At 41.1% G+C, this 18077-nt stretch overlaps 1 protein-coding gene across 1 annotated transcript; it reads left to right on the top strand.

The window, feature by feature from the left end:
* Window positions 1-403: 403 nt before the first annotated feature.
* On the top strand, window positions 404-6941 carry LOC147218778 (multidrug and toxin extrusion protein 1-like). Its single transcript, XM_086173082.1, has 16 exons — window positions 404-592; window positions 987-1088; window positions 1209-1277; window positions 1415-1563; window positions 1645-1687; window positions 2770-2814; window positions 3722-3819; window positions 3954-4051; window positions 4142-4323; window positions 4596-4704; window positions 5604-5679; window positions 5765-5834; window positions 5912-6044; window positions 6128-6222; window positions 6395-6458; window positions 6551-6941. The coding sequence occupies exons 1-16, from the start codon at window positions 404-406 to the stop codon at window positions 6760-6762; spliced, it is 1734 nt and encodes a 577-aa protein (XP_086029208.1). The 3' UTR covers window positions 6763-6941.
* The last annotated feature ends 11136 nt before the right edge of the window (window positions 6942-18077 follow it).

Raw genomic sequence — 18077 nt, 5'->3', positions numbered from 1 at the left:
GAAAAACAATAGAGAAGAGACAGGTGAAACCAAGGAAATGGCTTTGGGACTATTCTGAAAGTTTTTTTCTTTCTTTATAATTTCCTCAATTAATTTGAAACAACTGCATTCGAAATTCAATCGGAAACTGAAATTAGGGGAGAAAATAAACTGAAGTCTCATGTGGGAAGCGACAGGTTAATCATGTTAAAAATTGCACCCCAGCAGATTGAGTCATCTGAGTTCATAGAGTATATTAATGATTGTGGAGGTTTGGTAAAATGAGGGGGCGTGTTTCTAAAAGCCCTCCCAGTCGACTACAGATCACAAGAAGGATTCCCCAGAGGTAAGGGGAAGGAAAGCAGGCTAACCTGCACCACTTGCACCACAGAGCAATAATTATCCAGTGTTAATTTTTATAGATATGGATGATATTGCATTTCACTTTGGCAGCAATGACAGAATCAAGCTGCAGAATCCAGACAGCACCCCTGTGAGCAGCAAGGCTCTGTGTCTTACTTGTAGTGGAAGGTTTCTGAGGTACTTGAAGGACTGGCTTCCAGTGGACTATAAGAGAGAAATAATTCAACTTTTCAAACTAGCCGGGCCGATGGTAAGTGTTTGTACGAGGATTTATTATCTCCTGACTTTCCAACCTTTTCAGTTGGTATTATTTGTTTTCTGATCGATATAATACAACCAACCGTATTGAGGTCAGTTTTACGGGGCTTTTCAAAACTCACTTAACTGAGTTATCAGTTAACCTGCGCCACGTTTGATTTTCACATTTTCATGAAAGTAATACACAGATGTGACCGCAGAGTTGGGAATAAAATGTATTTTCTGAATTTGTCTACTGAGCCATGAGAAGAGGAAATGAATGCATGATTTGAGATGTTTAAGCAGAGATGGTAATATTCCATGAAGAAAATGTTTTGTATCGTGATGTAGGTTGTGATTTCCACCCACCTTCCTATGAAAAATAAAAGTTGTTTCGATGTTTTCAGTTCCTTTCACAGTTGATGGTTTTCCTCATCAGTTTTGTCAGCACAGTATTCTGCGGTCATCTGGGGGAAACCGAGCTTGCAAGTGTTGCATTGGCAACCGCGGTGAGCGCTCTGTCTTTGCCAGGCCGCCGTTCTCTTTAACGTCATACTGAGGCAGCTTATGTTTTGGCATCTATTGTTGCATGAGCCAGATTCACAAGGATTTTATGTTTTTTTATACAGGTCATTAATGTAACTGGAATATCAGTTGGAAATGGTTTGGCCTCAGCCTGCGATTCACTCATATCCCAGGTAAAATCTTGGATAATGGCTCATATTTCCACCAATAATTGTTCTTTATCTCAGTTCTTTCGGTGTATCTCTCTGGGCGTGGCTGCTTTTTCCTTTCAATAATCCAATCCCCTTATCCATCTGACTTTCTTTACCAGACTTATGGGAGTGGAAACATGAAGCGTGTTGGACTTATTCTCCAAAGAGGTGTTTTGATCCTCCTCCTGGCCTGCCTCCCTTGCTGGGCCATTCTCATGAACACCGAGGTCATTCTGCTCGCTTTCAAACAAAGCCCAGAGGTCGCAAGGTCAGCAGCTTGCTCGCTGACTGTACTTTCAAGCCATACCTCTCAAAAACCATGTGGTAATACTTATTTTGATGTTTCCAGACTCTCCCAGCTGTATGTGCACATCTTCATGCCTGCTCTGCCTGTGAGTTTGTTTCCTTAACCATCACACAATTCAGCCCTGTTCTTATTCATAGGCACCATTTCATCTTTAAGATTGGGGGATCAGCGACAGGAATCTACTAGAAATATATCAAAATAGTGAGATTTTGTGGCCTGGCAGCTAGATGAAACTGCCAATTTCAGTTCAGTTTCAATCTAGAAATCTGTCTGGCACCCTTCACATTCAGCCCGATTTCTAATGGGTTTGACCGTCCTGAGCCAATCAGATCCAGTTTCCAATAAAGGGGTGATTTAATGCAAGAACTGTGAGCAGACATGCCTGACGCTGTATAAGGCTTTCCTGGAGACAGTTTTTTAACCCAAAATGGCTGCCGCTGTTAAAGTGGGTTGAAATTTATGGTTTGTTTAACTGCAAAACACAAACAGACTGAAGTTGGACACTGTGAAATTATGTATTTGCTGGTCTATTGCTGCCATCAGGTATTAGCATGTCCAACCATTACATTTTCCACGTGCAGCATTCTCTGTTTGGTCACTGCGTTGGTTATTCTGTTCAACCAGCTGGTTGTAGCTTTGGCAGCAGCTGATGGTAACGTGCCCTGGGAAACTATCATAAAAGATAAAATAAATGAGTAAATGACTAAATCATTAAAAAATAAAAAGATGGCAGTTTAATATCACACTGCATTTCAAAAGCCTTTTTACATGTACTTCAAAACAAACCCAACGTGTAGATATATAGCTTTAGTAATTACAAAAAAAAAAATGCACTTTTCAGTTACTTGAAATGTTGTCTGTTTGTTTTTGGGACCTTTATAGAAAAATATCCAGGCAATTTTTTAGAGTTTCACAATGTTCTTGCTACTTTGGAACAGCACTGACATCGCAGGAGTTTAAGAACCCCCACATCATTCGCAAGACCTCACTTGGCATCAGTAAAAAAGCATAAAATCAAGTTTTAGGTGTCAGTGTCTTCCACTTCAGCATGCGTTTCTTTATATCAGGATTTCGGTGAACCTCCAAAATCACCTAAGGTGTGTCTGTATGCTGTCCTTTTCCAGTGCTTTATTCATAGTTCCCTCTTTGTCACTGCATTCTCTCCAGGCTGCCTTCATGTTTCAGCTGCTGGGGAGATATTTACAGAACCAGGTACAGTGATATGCAAATGTTGACTATGAATAATTTCGGTCATCTTAAATATGGGTTCTTGCAGCTTTTTGGATATTACATTTTGGAATTTGTTTGAAAACCGACAAAGGTTTAATGCGACTTGAACAACTGAACAGTGCACACTATTATTTAGCTTAAATGGCAAGGTGTGAAAGCGTTCTTTAAGTTGAGACCATTTACCAATAAGACACATAAACAAACAAACAGAAAAAACAAAACAAACAGAAGGGTAAATGAAAACTTTGATTATTTTGCCGGTCCATTTCCCGTTGCTCACTAAATGTTGACTAGCCATTAAATTTACACAACGGCTATTGGGTTTATTTTGGTTTTAAACACTAACTAAAGTCTAACTGACCTTTGAAAATAGGAATTCCTCCTTCTTGTCAACTGGACTTGAATATCTTCACTTGAAGACGTTTCAACCTTCATCCGATAAGCTTCTTCAGTTGACAAAAATTGACAATAGGATGACAACAGAACACAGGCATAACTGAGCAACCCCCTACATAAAGCAAATCCTCTTTCAACAGTTATAACAGTTACTTGGTCTGTAACCGAGTTCTTGCCTCATTTGCATCCCTGACTACTTGACCAGTCATATCCCAGAGGTTGCCTGGGAAGCCACAATATATTTACATTTACTGTATTTACAAATATTTACAACCATTTGATCCTTTTGGTGGCTATACCAGACATGCTTCCGGCTACTCTTTTTAATTATTGTTTGTTAATGATTTCTTGATCAGTAATCTATCAGATCTTATTTCTTCGGGATGATTGAGATTTTAGAGCCACTGAGATGGAAAACAAACCCAAGTTGAAAATCACAGAACTCAACTTTTCATCAGGCTCACTGACGAGTGTACGTTGCTTGCATTCCCAGGGTATCATCTGGCCTCAGGTAATAACCGGGGGCATCGGAAACATTGTCAATGTTCTTTTCAATTACATTCTCCTCTACAAACTAAATCTGGGTGTCATGTGAGTATGATAGACAAAAACAACAATATGTGAGATTGTGTTTTGCATTCGAAAAATAGAACGCCTAACTGTTTGTCTGTCTTTCTTTCCCTTTTTCCTTTTGAACTGATGGTTAAATGTGCCTTCAACCATAGTGGATCTGCAGCAGCAAATGCTATTTCGAACTCCTCCCTCGCTGTCATCTTGTTGATTTACATCCTCAAGATGAGATTACATGCTGCAACATGGTCTGGTGAGTTCACAATTTTCCAGAGTTTCCAATCTATTGCAAAAAAGATGGTATTTCATAATGTTCAGAATTCTTCTAACTCCATTTCTCTAGGTTGGTCACTGGATTGTCTGCAGGAATGGAATTGTTTTGTACGAGTGGCTGTACCCAGCATGGCTATGCTCTGTCTGGAGTGGTGGACCTTTGAAATTGGTGGATTCTTAGCGGGTCTAATCAGTGAGGTGGAGCTCGGAGCTCAGTCGGTTGCTTATCAGATGGTCTCAGTCACATTTATGGTACTGCTACCATGAAATGCCATTTTGTCTTTCTTAAATGTGATGTAACCTTTTGGCTACACTGCTTTTCAAGTTAATCTGGCCTGCTATATGAACTACACTTCCTAACACTCTTGGCTACTTTTATTTGTGTTTGATGACTGAGAGTTGCGATTCTGGCATGACCCTGTTTTGCCGCAATCAGAATTCTAAAAGCGGCACATTACTGAAATAATGATTGCTGTTATGCATCACTGCAGGAATTTGAATTTTGGATTTTTCCTGTTTATCAGTTTCCAATGGGATTTGCGTTGGCTGCCAGTGTGCGGGTGGGGAATGCGCTTGGTGCTGGAAACGTGGAGCAGGCTGTGTCTTCTAGCAAGGTCTCCATCCTCTGTGCATGTAAGAAGAAACATGCATGCATGAATGCATCCATACATTTTCACAAAACTAGTATTCATCAAAAATTCAGTGCAACATGTGAGTAGTACAACATGAGGCTATTGCCCAATAACCCACTTTTTGGGGATTTACTGTTATGAAAGAAAGGTAAATCAAATACAAGTTGTAAGGAGCAATTTCAAACCAAATGACAGAAACAAGAATGATTTTTTGCTTCTTTGCTTTTCTCCCAAAGTAAGTAAGTAGGTAGGTAGGTAGGTAGGTAGGTAGGTAGGTAGGTAGATAGGTAGATAGGTAGATAGGTAGATAGATAGATAGATAGATAGATAGATAGATAGATAGATAGATAGATAGATAGATAGATAGATAGATAGATAGATAGATAGATAGATAGATGGATAGATGGATAGATAGATAGTTAGATTCATACATATGTCAGAGTTTTCCGGTCTCACAGTCTAAAGAAATGTAGCAGTTGCATTGTAGAGTTGCCCAGAGGGGGACATGATAAGCGATACAGATGGTGAATGAATAAATAGATACATAAAGCGCGACCTCTCTGATATTACATAAGAGTAGTCTGGAAGTGCAATTTTAGACTCTTGATTACTCCGTACTCACAGGATAGACAACGCCCATCTTCAGTTTCATCTTAGCCATTGACGAGTTTTGTGACTGTATCCCGCATAGATCCCAGCGTCTATCTGTCGACAGACAAAAGACTATATTCTATCTACCAGTGTAATCCAAACCAATGTTCTAGAGAATGTTTCTCCAGGACCAGACAATGCCATTACAACAGACCAACAGACAGACAGAAAAACCCCTTCGAAGTAGCTGATACTGTATTTTTCAAAAATTAGTAGCTGACATCTATGCTTTTTTATTTTTTTATGCAGTTACAATCTCAGGCCTTGTTGGAATTATTCTCACGTCATGTAAAGACTTGGTTGGCCACATCTTTACAATGGAGCGGTCTGTATTGATAGTATGTAAGTGAAACAATTATCCTTAAAGGTGTGCTTAAATCACAATATAAAATATTTCCTGTATCCTTTAGAGAAATTGTTCAGCGGGTTGCTGATATCATGATGCTATTTGGGCTCTTCCACCCTATAGATGCCTTGGCTGTAAGTATGCTAGAGGTGTGAATAAATATCAATCTGCTCGGCAGATGGTGTTTTATGGTTATATTTGATGTGTGCAGGGTGTGACAGGAGGTGTGTTACGAGGAGCAGGAAAATCCAAGATTGGTGCCATTTGCAACATTGTGGGATATTATTGTATTGGCATTCCCATTGGGGTATCCATGATGTTTGGTTGCAAACTGGGAATTGTAGGTGAGAGCGACCAAGCTGCTGACATCACCGTCGACTGTTGAAGTCACATAGAAACAATTTTGAAGGAGTCGTCTCTGTTGCAGGACTTTGGCTGGGGCTTCTCATCTGTGTTAGTCTACAATCAGCATTCTTTATCATTTTCTTGTGTAAACTTGATTGGAGAAAGGTGTCAGAAGAGGTGAGGCATTATCCACATGTATTGTTTTCTAAAGAAACTCTAGGCTTAAATATAGCACACGATTCTGTAAATGTCATCATATGCATTCTAACCCTGTCAGTGAACATTACCGGTATATAGGTTATTTTACACAATGTGGAGTTTTTGGACTTGAATAAATGTGTCTATTCAGGCAATGGTGAAAGCAGGAGTCCAGGACAAAGAAAGGAGAGAAATGCTGGACATGAAGATCAAGGGTAAATAAAGTTCTTTTTCATGTATAACACTCATGGAACTTGCAACTAAACAGTTTTGAAGATCTGATCAGGACGTTTTCTTCATGTCTCAGGTGGTTCCCCAATCAGCATCATTTCATCCGAGCAAAGGTGCAATGAGGAGGGGGATTTACACTTCCCAGGTCTGGACTACAACACCAACCATGCTCTGGGATGGCGACCGAAACAGTTGTTATTGCGCCGGGGCCTGACTATGCTAGTCATGATGTTTATCCTTGTTGTTGGGATCTTAACCAGCAAACTGCTCCTTAGGATGCTAAAGTAAAAGCAAAGTGATTCAAAGCGCCTGGCTACATGCTGTTGAGCTACTACTTGCTCTTACTATGAAATTATTCATCCTACACTGGTCGCAAGTTTCACTTCCTTTGCTTTAAATATTGTAACACTTTGTATCTACACTTAATAGTCTCCATTTACTTGCTCCAGGCGAATATGTGACCTTTAGCTGGATTTTGAGTTCTTGAAACTATACTGTTATTCGGTACCACGACTATTTGTTGGCTTTATAATATATTTCTGAATATAATTTTGTTACTTTCTCAACTTGAATAAAATTTGTATTTTCATAATCACCTCCTGACTAAACAGAGCCGCTTCGTCATGCATTCCGGATAAGAGAAACCATCAGTCAAACAAAAACAAACATACAGACAACCATACACAAACAAAATAGAAATAAATAAATAAATAAATAAAAAGCTAAGATTTCAGTTTTTAACATCATAATCCATAGCATTTGGCCTTATAGTTCACAACTTGGTCCAAATGTGTAATGTCGTCATGGGTATTACATTATCTTAATTCTAACCGAGGATATGTGAAAGTTGCCTACACTGCATACGACTGCAAACTACCAAAGGCAGAGACACCAATGTCGCACAGGCAACATTCCTGTCTTTATTTTTTTTCCTGTCTTCACACCATCACTACCCAGTATCCACCACAATACCACGCTTCCACTCTCTTCTTCTTCTCCTTTCGGCTTTTCCCTTTGAGGGTCGCCACACCGAATCAACCTTCTCCATCTAACCCTATTCTCTGTATCCTCCTCTCTCATACCAACTGCCTTCATATCCTCTCTCACCACGTCCTTAAATCTTCTCTTTTGTCTTCCTAAAGACTTCCTGCCCCGCAGCTCCAATTCCAGCATCCGTCTACCAATATATTCACCTTCCCTTTCTGTACATGACCCAACCATCTCAGTCTTGCTTCTCTGACATTCTCTCCAAAATATCTATCATAAGCCGTCCCTCTGATAGACTCATTCCTGATCCTATCTATCTTTTTTCGTCATTGTCAGTGTTTCTAGTCCTACAGCATCGCTGGTCTCACCACTGTCTTGTACACCTTTCCTTTCATTCTGGCTGACAGTCTTCTATTGCATAGTACTCCTGACATTTTTCTCCACCCTTTCCAACGTGCTTGAACCTGTTTCTTTACCTCTTTCCCACACTCTCCGTTGGTCTGGACTGTTGACCGTCTGGACTACTTGAAATTCTCCAACTTCTTGATCTCAACTTCCTGGAGCCTCACCGCTCCACCTGGGTTCCTATCATACACACACACATACTCTGTCTTGCTGCGATTAACCTTCATCCTTCTCCTTTCCACAGCTTACCTCCACCTCTCTAGATTTTCCTCAACCGTGCTCTCTCTACAGATCACAATGTCATCTGCAAACATCATGGTCCATGGAGATTCCTGTCTAACCTCATCTGTTATTCTGTCCATCACCACTGCAAACAAGGGGGGGCTCAGAGCTGATCATAGATGAAGTCCCACCTTCACCTTGAACTTCTTTGCTACCCCTACAGCACACCGCACCACTGTCTCAAAGCTAGCATACAAGTCCTGCACCAGTCTAACACACTTCTCTGCCATGCCTCTCCAGACTTCCTCATACATAAAACATATGACAGGGTGCTGAGAAAGAGTCCCTTTCTCAGCACCCTGTCATGTTTTTTTCCAAGTCTACAAAGGCACAATGCAGCTCCCTCTGAACTTCTCTGTACTTCTCTATTCACATTCTCAAAGCAAATACTGCATCTGTAATTTCTGCCCTCTGTTAAGGCTTCAAAATAAGAGCTTAAAGCGTCTACTGTGGTTAAACTTATAACAGGAACAAGTTCAGAAAGAACTGTTACATAATCGTACATAGATGACTACTAACGAATTTTAAATATTGCCATAAATCTTATTATTTTCTTTAACTGCTATGTAATATGTAGGTAATATCTGCAGTGCAACCACATGGTGATTTAGAACTGATTCTTTAGCACCAACAATAGGCGAATACTCACAAGGCAATAACCTTGTCACGACTTTTCTGGTTTGAAACTCAACGTTCTATCAAGTACTATAGGTTATGTGACCAATATGAATAGCAGACCTAATGTGCTTTGCTTTGGAAGACAAAATAGTGGGTCAATTTGTATGGAAAATTCATTATATACAACCGCATCTGATGAAACCAAAACTGGAATTGTTCTGAAGAGTGGGTGGAAAACTTCCCCGGAGGGTACAGCCACTCGAATGCACCGAGAGTTCTTCTTAATGAGCCGTTCTTTGTGTTGGCCACTGCTCTGATTGTGTTCATCTTTACATTGGGTTTAACACAGAAGATGTTTTCTAATGCGGTGTCCAACTTAAATTGAAACTTTAATTCGTCATCTCTCAGGTTTAAATCGTGGACAGAGTTCCAGCAATACACAGAAACAGCCGCAGCAGCTGACACACATAGACGCCACGTGATTTAGAAGTTGGATACTTGGTCTTTGTTCTCTCAGCGAAGTGTGTAAGTTTCTTTAGAAAACAAATTTTGTTTTGTGTGTGTGTGTGTGTGTGTGTGTGTGTGTGTGTGGTGCGGCACAATGCAAACTGTTTCGAAAGTTTGAGAACTTGACGTGGAGTTGTCACAGAAGTTCTGCGCTTGAGCCTGAGCATGATGTGAATCCCAGAAGTAACTTTCTGTGATTGGGATTCCAGCAATATGGGTAAAGTGTTTCCAAAACAAAACAACACCTTCTTACTTTTCATTGGTTGAAGTCACGAATGTCATGAGTGTCCAACAAGATGTAAATCTTGACCAAAAGCATTTAGAATAATGCAATTCAAGCTCAGAACTTTCTGATGAGGTAAAATTTGAAATCTTTGATAGTTCTGATATGCATGTGGCTGAAACCCTGTAGACTACAATTATTTAACTTATTATGAAAGGTTTTGATAACCTGTGTGAAATGCTCTGTCGGTAGCTGCAGTCTCAAAATCACCAACACCAATATTTACAATAAAAGATTCCTATCTGTAAAATTTTACACCAAAAACCAAAATATATGCAAGACATGACCTGATTCATGGGCCTCACATTACGAAAATGCTGCCCCTCCCCCTTTTGGCTCCGCTGATCACAGCTCTACACTGCTTTCTTCTGTCTTCTCACCGTTGGCAAGAAGAGCAGATAGATTGGCAAAAAATCATCATGCAGTGGACGCCAGACAGCATTGACCGACTTCAGGGTGCTTTGGATCCATGGACCGGTATAACCTTATATCCTCGTCCAGGAACATCGGTGAGCAGGTGGTGTCATTCTACATCTCCTTCTGTGTAGACAGCATCATCCCTAATAAAAAAAAAGTCACCATGATTGCACACACCAAGCCTTGGGTGACTAAAGAGCTGAAAGAGATTCTAATGATTCTAATATTGATAAGTTGCAATACAATCAAATGCGCCATCAAAACTGGCAAGCTGAAATACAAGAACAAGGTGGAGCACAAGGGAACGTCCACTCAGCTTGATAGATGGCATATTTGAACACTGTTTCCTCCAGTCGTTCACCAAAGCACATCTCAGGTAGCAACACAATATCATCACCCGATGACCTCAACTCCTTCTTCACAAGGCTTGAGAGTGAAAAAAGAACCCAGCTAGAGGCATCAGACTCTCAAACTGGACAGCCCTGCCCTCGGCTTCGACACACAGGAGGTGGTGAGAACCCACAGGGGAACTAAGATCAACACGCCTGGTCCAGACAACATTTATGGTCGAACCCTTCAACACTGTGCTTAGCTGCACAGCGGCCAAGCTGTGGAAGCACCCAATTGGGGAATTCCTGTCCTACAAAAGGTACATCAGAGGTCCTGAAAAAGGTAGGGAACGACCTTTGGCCTGTGGCTCTCACCCCTCTGGTGATAAAAGGCCTAGAGAGAATCGTAAAAACCCACATCACCAGAGTAACGGAACCTCTAGTTGACCATCTCCAATTTGCCGACTGCACAGGCAGAGGACTAGATGATGCCAAGATAGTCATTACTGACTCAATCCATAGACGCCTGGAAACTTCTCAAAACAATCAGGCTCCAGTTTGCACTTGTATCCTCGGCTTTCAATGCCCTAAAATCCCACATACTGGCTGAGAAGCTGATCACCTGTTTCCACTTCACCTACCAACTCATCCGGTCTCATCTGCTCTTCCTCACCAATAGATGGCAGAGGGTGTTGGTTAAGAACATTTTCTCTGACACCCTCTTCGCCTCCTCTGGTTTGCCACAAGGCTGCATGCTATCTCCACTGCTCTTCATCCTCTACACACCTGACTGCAGCTTCACCCAAATAAACTGCCACTTTGTGAAGTTTGCCAACCACACTGTCCTCCTGTCTGGTCCCTCACTCCACCGCGGTCCAGCCTTCCGCTTTGCAAATTGGTACGAAGCCTCCTGCCTCAAGTTTAAGGCCATGGTAGTTGCCTTCTTCAGCAGACAGGGGCCGCCGGCAGCGACTGCCACAGCCGGTCATTTAACGTGTGCAGTACCATCCTGACCATGTTCTATTTCTCCTTTACTAAGAGTCTGATGACCTTCTCTTTTACCTACTGGTTCTGCTCAATTACCCTACAAGATAGAAACCGCCAGGGTCTGCCCTAAAATCATTGGCTAAAACCTCCACAGCCAACAAACAATAAGGACAGCCTATAGAATCCTTCAGGATCCACCCCACATCCTGTCACTGACATTTAAGTTGCTTAGGCTGCAAAGCCAAGAGGAGGGGTGGTGAGGAGCTCCAAACAGCTCCTCACCACCCCTTCGTGTAGTGCTGCTCCTGTTATATCACATGAATGTGTCACGGGTCGCACTCGGGCAGGGAACCACACCTCAGAGCAGAATCTGGGTTGAAAGCGCTTTATTATGTGAAACGGCAGGTAGGGTGTCGCTGGTAAGCCCCCGGCCCCGAGACAGAGTTGCGTAGGGCTGGGTCTCACCAGGACGGGTTGCAGGCAGGATGGGCCCCCAGGCAGGGGGGTGAAGGCAAGAAGGGTCACGGCAGGGTCAGGGTCCAATGTTACACCGGCCGGCTGGGTCCAGTTGTGGCAGGGTTGGGGTCTGGTCGTGGCAGGGTTCTGCAGTGGTCTGTAAGAGCCCTTTATAGGGATCTTGATTAGCAGCATCTGCTGCAGCTGGCGCCGATTACAAATTGGACCCAGGTGTGATACCCTGACAGAATGTACAGTTTTTCTTCTGCCCATTGTACTGATTTACAGTGATTTACAGATGTATTGTCATTTGCACACATGTACAGTCATTTACACAGATGTATAGTTTAATCACAGATGGTGGACTTAACTTCACTTTTATTTTTACCTTACTGTTATTTTATTTATGAATAGATGTTGGATCTGTTCTAGCATGCTCTGCTACCCATGTGCCTTCCAATTGCCCCTCAGGGAGAACTAAAGTTTCTCTGACTCTAAATTTAAATCTTAGGATATGGCACATATTGTGCACTAACTGTCTGTGGAGGTTGTCAGACGTCCTGGTCATGGTGATTTCTTGTTGATATCTTCTGGTCTTAGCGATTAGACTTGAATTTCTTCAGGTCCAGTGAAGAAATTCAAGTCCAGTTGCCAAGACCGGTAGATTTCGACAAGACTCGTGCACTAAAATGCAAAATGTGATGCAAGTATTTGTCAAATAGTGGGAAATCTCGATAAGATATAACCCTTATAATGATAAAAGAAGTACTTCTTAGGTGAGTTAACCCTTAACTATCGTCAGGGTTATGCTATTGACATTATCTGGTTGGTTGGTTTGTGTGAAGGATTATACAGAAAGGTGTAATACCTTTTTCATGATGTTTTAACCTAGCGGCATCAAGAAAGTGTCTGAAAATAAGGAGCTCATCTCATTTTTAATGGTATTAGATTTGACACCGCAGCTGTGCTTAAGTGGAGCTCGCTGGAGCCTGTACTGTACCTGTCACAGCATCTCTGGAAATTTAAACCAAGACTGGCAAATATAGCCACTTTCTGGATACACCTAAGCAACTTTCTACATTTACCTGTCTAAGTGTATGACAGGGGTGATGTGAATTATCCTGCATGGTGTGATGCTTGTTTCCATGGCCAAGGATCTACTCATCTAAGATGTATGTCATGGGAACAATTCAATAAGATGAGAGTGTTGTTCCTTTTGTGTCTGAGCGTGGTCACTGGTAAGCCTCCAGTGATGGGGGCTTTGTCATTTTCAGAATTTTCCTTTCTCTAGTGGTTTTAAAATCTACATTCTCTAGTTCCTATCCATATGAATCAATTGAGTTTTGTGGATTCATTTCCACTATGATTGTTAGTTAATTAATAGTTTTCCTCTCTGTGTCATTCTGATGACCACAATATATTAGCAGCAATTTCATAGAAGGTGTTCAAATTCTGTAAAAATATCAATTAGCGCTGAGGGATAAACTGTTTGAACTTAAGTGATTGGGAATCAAGGTGTTCAGTAAACATGGGACCTTGGAGAATCTGTGTGTTATTCTGTCTGATCAGTATTCACTCTCTTATGTCACAGGGAATATGGATCACCTGCCAGAAGACAACTCTCAGTTGACAACTGGGATAAAAGATACAAGACTGAGCAATCTTACGACTGGTTGGGTAGCTTCTCCGAGTTCCAACATCTTTTGGAAAAATACATCAAGAAAGAAGATTCCATTGTCTTTCTTGGTTCGTATGTCCAGTCCATTGCTAATATACATACTATGGCGAGTCACGAATGTAGGGGTTTATGTTGATCCTTGTTTTCTGTGTGATTTGGGGGTTGCTGGGAATTTTATGGCTGTGGTTTGGGGTGCAATTATTTATTGTTATTATTTTTTTAACCTGGAATTGAGCAGGAACAGTTAGTTGCAGGTTTGTGTGGTGTGGCTGTGGTCAACATTGGCTATTGCTCATTAAACAGACGTTTTCCCGTCACCCTGGTGTTTCCAAAAACGCTAAAATGCTTTAAAATTTTCGTTGCTTGTTGTGATAGTCTTATCCACACAGATACCCACACAAAGGAATAATATAGACAAGCCATTCAGGTTCTCTTTCTTTTTACATTTTCTAATAATCTAAAGGAGCGAAAATAGTCTCCAAACCATTCCTACTTAAATTCTGCGACGTGAATTCTCAAGTTCTAAAGCCTAGAAAATATTCCATCTTGTAATGGAAATGGAATATGGTTTTTATTTTTTCATTGTGATTTTAACAATGACAAACACTTGTCTTTTTACTACTGGTGAGTTAAACTTTGTGGTTTTATTATGATACGATCACAAATGTCCACAAGATGTCACTGTTTCATAAGAAAAACAAATCCCCATCTTGCACTGTGCGTTCCATGTCTCAATAGCGATGCATCACATCATCGAAGCATCTGAGGAAGAGCCTAGTCTTTGCTTTTGTTTTGTTTTTCTATGTGAAATAAATCTTATTTTCTTTTTGGAGCATTTTTGATGTGCAGATTTTTTTAATACTCCACTAAGTTGAATTTTTTCTTTTTAATCCAGCACCCATCCCTAATCGGGCAGCAGATGTGCGTGTGTCTTTCTTTTCTAAGTCAGTGCCTATGCAGGCCAAGGGAAGATGCTGGAAGGAAAAAATGGGTCCATGAAAACTATTAACTATCTAATTTAGAGCTGCTCGTTTGAGAAGTTGTTTAAAGTTCAATCAATGTCTTGATTTAAATTGTTGACTTCATGTCTGAGGGACAAACATGTTTCATCGCTCTCACTTTGGAAGCCCTTCCATTTCAGTAAAAATCACCTTAGCGTAGATGTTTATTCATAGAGTACCTTTACATTTGCATTTAAAAAAATCTAACCATCCAATCCATTAAATGACCCTTCAAACTACCGTCAGTGTAACCTATTTTGATGAGGATACATTAATTAATGTTTTAGATCAACACTAAATTGAACTAAATAGGCACTATCAAAAAGATGCCATATCAACGAGATAGTTGTTGTGTATGTGGATTTTCCTTTTTTTCAAGTGTGCTGAAATCTAAGCTGCAGTGTTTGATTATTTTGCTGTTATACCTCTTTAGAGGCATAGAGGGCTGTGGTGGTCCACTCCATTCCTTGTCCTGAGAACTTTGTTTATGCATGCACAACGTGTGTATGTCTGCATGTCAGGGGTTTTGTTAAATTGGTGTCAGGGAGTGACAGGAGCATTCGACTGTGAGTCAATGTGTATGTAGGTGTGTGTGTATCTAGGTAGATGGGTGGGGGCACTTGCAGGGATATCGGAATTGTGGTATTCTTTGCTAAACCAAAAGGATGCTATGTTTTGCTGCAGCAAGACCAAAGCACTAATATGCGAGCAACTTTATAATAACTCCAGATGGATCACGCTCCTTTGATACCTTGCGGTGTCAAAAAAGGAATCAGATTTCTATGTGAGAGTATTGACAGACAAATGCAGATAGTATGCAGCCTCACTTTTTCAGTGTGCGTCACAGGCACACCTACAGCAGAGGCGTGAGTGGGCTCAGAGTCTGATATATGAAATATCCTCTCTGCATCACACTGCAGCAAGCAAGCAACACCAGGCCACACGGCTGCTTTATGCTGACTTACCTAAAGGAGAGCTTGTACGTCGCTTGAGAGCTCGCATCCTCAAAGGGCATCTCTGCCTCTACTCACCGAATCATGAAAACACACGTTTCTGTCACAAGCACGTGTCGCAGTCTCCAACACAACCCCCGCACGCAGAGAGCTCTATGTCGAGAAGCTATGCTGTACTTTAAAGATGCGTGCGCTGTCACGTGTTGTATGGACATGAAGAGCTCTAAAAAGCACTTAAATATCATCACGCTTAGTTGGACAAATGCCTGCCATGGTCGCACACGCAACCCGGCTTCCCTCATTTGTCATGAATGTAAATCCAAAGAGACTATCGGCTCATATAAAATGACACAATAAATTAGTGTCACCATATGGGAACGAGAGTCTTGCTTGACGTGGTGGAGGGGAAGAAGAGAAGATGTAAGTAAGTGGTTTGAGGCGCCACAGTGCTGTTTGTGTGTGATGTTCAGCTAAGTGTAGAGAGATAGGGTAAATAACAAATCAGATTTGAGCCTCATTTTTGTCTCAGATTTAGGTAATTATGGTCCATTAAGGTCATTTATACAACAGATAGAGGAGGAGAGGAAGGATGGATGCATGGATGAGGGAACCCAGAACTATTTTCTGCATGCTGGTGACAGTTTTATTGTTTGATATCAAGTTCAGTTGTCTGTTACATATTCTGTTCTTTCCTCTGTTATTTTTTTAGACTTCTGTACAGTTTCATGCAGAATATGGATCTTGAAATGACCTAAACCCAGACCTATTTCTCAGCTATTGCTCGCTACTGCTTTTTATTTATTCATTCATCGGTTACCAATTATGACTGCATGGATACAGTTGTTTTAATGATAATCCTGCCAAATAAAGGGATCCGGAAGAATCTAATTTTCTCTCTGGCATTTTGCTGAATACTTTTTTATTCTTTTTCGTCAAGGAAGCACAAGAAGAAAAACCCATAAAAAATTGATTCATAACTTTTTTGTACATAGCAAATGGCTGATCGACAGCAATTAACGTCTTTGTGGCTTAGCCCTCATTGTCGATCAAAATGTATTTCCAAACAACATTGTTTCACCACATGCTAAGTTGTGTCAGTAGGGTCACTCGAAGCAAAAATTAAAGATTTCAATGACGAATGTGTGGGCTTTACTGTCGTGAGGATTGTCACTCTAGAAAAAGTGCGAGTGGCAGGATATTTGCTATTAAAAATGTTTTCAATGTTTCAGTCCTTATCATCACTGTCTCTTCCTCAGTTACAGCTAAGAAACATTACCACCACATTCAATCAATAGTCTCCCTGGAAGATGCTGCCATGTGAAAAGCAATGTAACGATTACCCCATATTTTGTATCGGCTCCACCTGTGATCAACATTGATAGAAAAATGGGCAGGTAGACTCATTTATTTTTGTCCAAAAGCACGTTGAGCCCATTGGTCAGCTTCTATCCATCTGTTCAAGCAGTGGAAATCGATCTATTGTTACAGGAGGAAACATTTTAAACTGTTGTGTTCAACGCCATGCACTGTGTAGGTTCCATTGCGGTCGCATCACTTTTCAACACACTGCATTGAAAAAAAAAATCCTTTGAATCCATGGGCAAATTTTGGCTATGCATTTGTTAAAACTTGAAATGACCGCTGGCTGCATTTGTAACCTCTGAATCTGCACGTTATGTAAAGATTCCACTCAAATGTATTTTTTCCTTTCCTGAGTGTAGTGTCAAAGAACTAAAGATCCATCTGTATTTGCCGTGAATCATCTTGTTATTGCTGTACAGCTACTGCACTACGATAATGATCCCTGTCATTTCAGTCTCGAGATCATGCGAATGTCACCAACATTTATTTCTGGTGCATACTTCTGGGATCAATGATGTGAATAACCTGCAGCAAAGCGGTGAAGAATCTGATATAAGTTGAAATGTGGTAGTTCAATGATATGTCCACTGCAAGGAGAAAAGATCGTGCTGAAAAATCAGATGTATTGGAGCTTTAACAATAAAGATGAGCGTACAGCACTGTGTCCCACAGGGGCCTGTAATGTGACATAACTTTCCTCATTACTGACTGGACTGGCTGCATTAGGCCCGAGGTAGTGTTGTGTCATGGCTTTGCATCAAACTGACCCTCTACCTGACCCGTGTGAGTGTGAGTGTGTGTGTGTGTCAGCAACATTTCAGAGAATTCAAAATGATCAGCTCACACACGGTCCAGTTGCCTTCTGCCACAAAACCCCAGTTCCTTTTTTGTTCTGCTCCAGGCCACTGCCACTGATATAATGACCCCACGCTTCCGAGTGGACAGTGCTCATGCTTTACTCCCCAAGGCAGTGGGTGATGATGTAATGGCTCTGTTTTCCTCCTTTGTGTGGGCTTGAGACATTTACAAAGAATCCCACGGGTTTCTGTCAGCCTACGACAATACTTTGCATATTTAGAATGAAGGTGACGACAACAGGTCTCCAAATCTTTACTATCATGACAAGGGGACCGTTTTTATCTGTTGTGCTTGATAAATGTGCTTATAACCTATAATTCAAGGAAGTGTTGGAATCACTAGCTTGTCTTGAAAATAACATAATCAGACTAGCATATTTCCACTTTTATATGGATTTGAAATAGTTGCAATGGTGTGTATGTGTGTGGCTGTAAATAACTAGTTTTGAGCTTGTGTTCAGACACCTTTTAACCTAAGGTA

The sequence above is a fragment of the Fistularia commersonii genome, chromosome 25 (assembly GCF_037954325.1).
Source record: "Fistularia commersonii isolate RoL2024-O1a breed Wild chromosome 25, RoL_Fcom_v1.0, whole genome shotgun sequence".
In the NCBI taxonomy this organism is placed as follows: Eukaryota; Metazoa; Chordata; class Actinopteri; order Syngnathiformes; family Fistulariidae; genus Fistularia; species Fistularia commersonii.
Note: the sequence above shows the minus strand (reverse complement) of the source record. Positions and strands in the feature narration are given on the sequence as shown.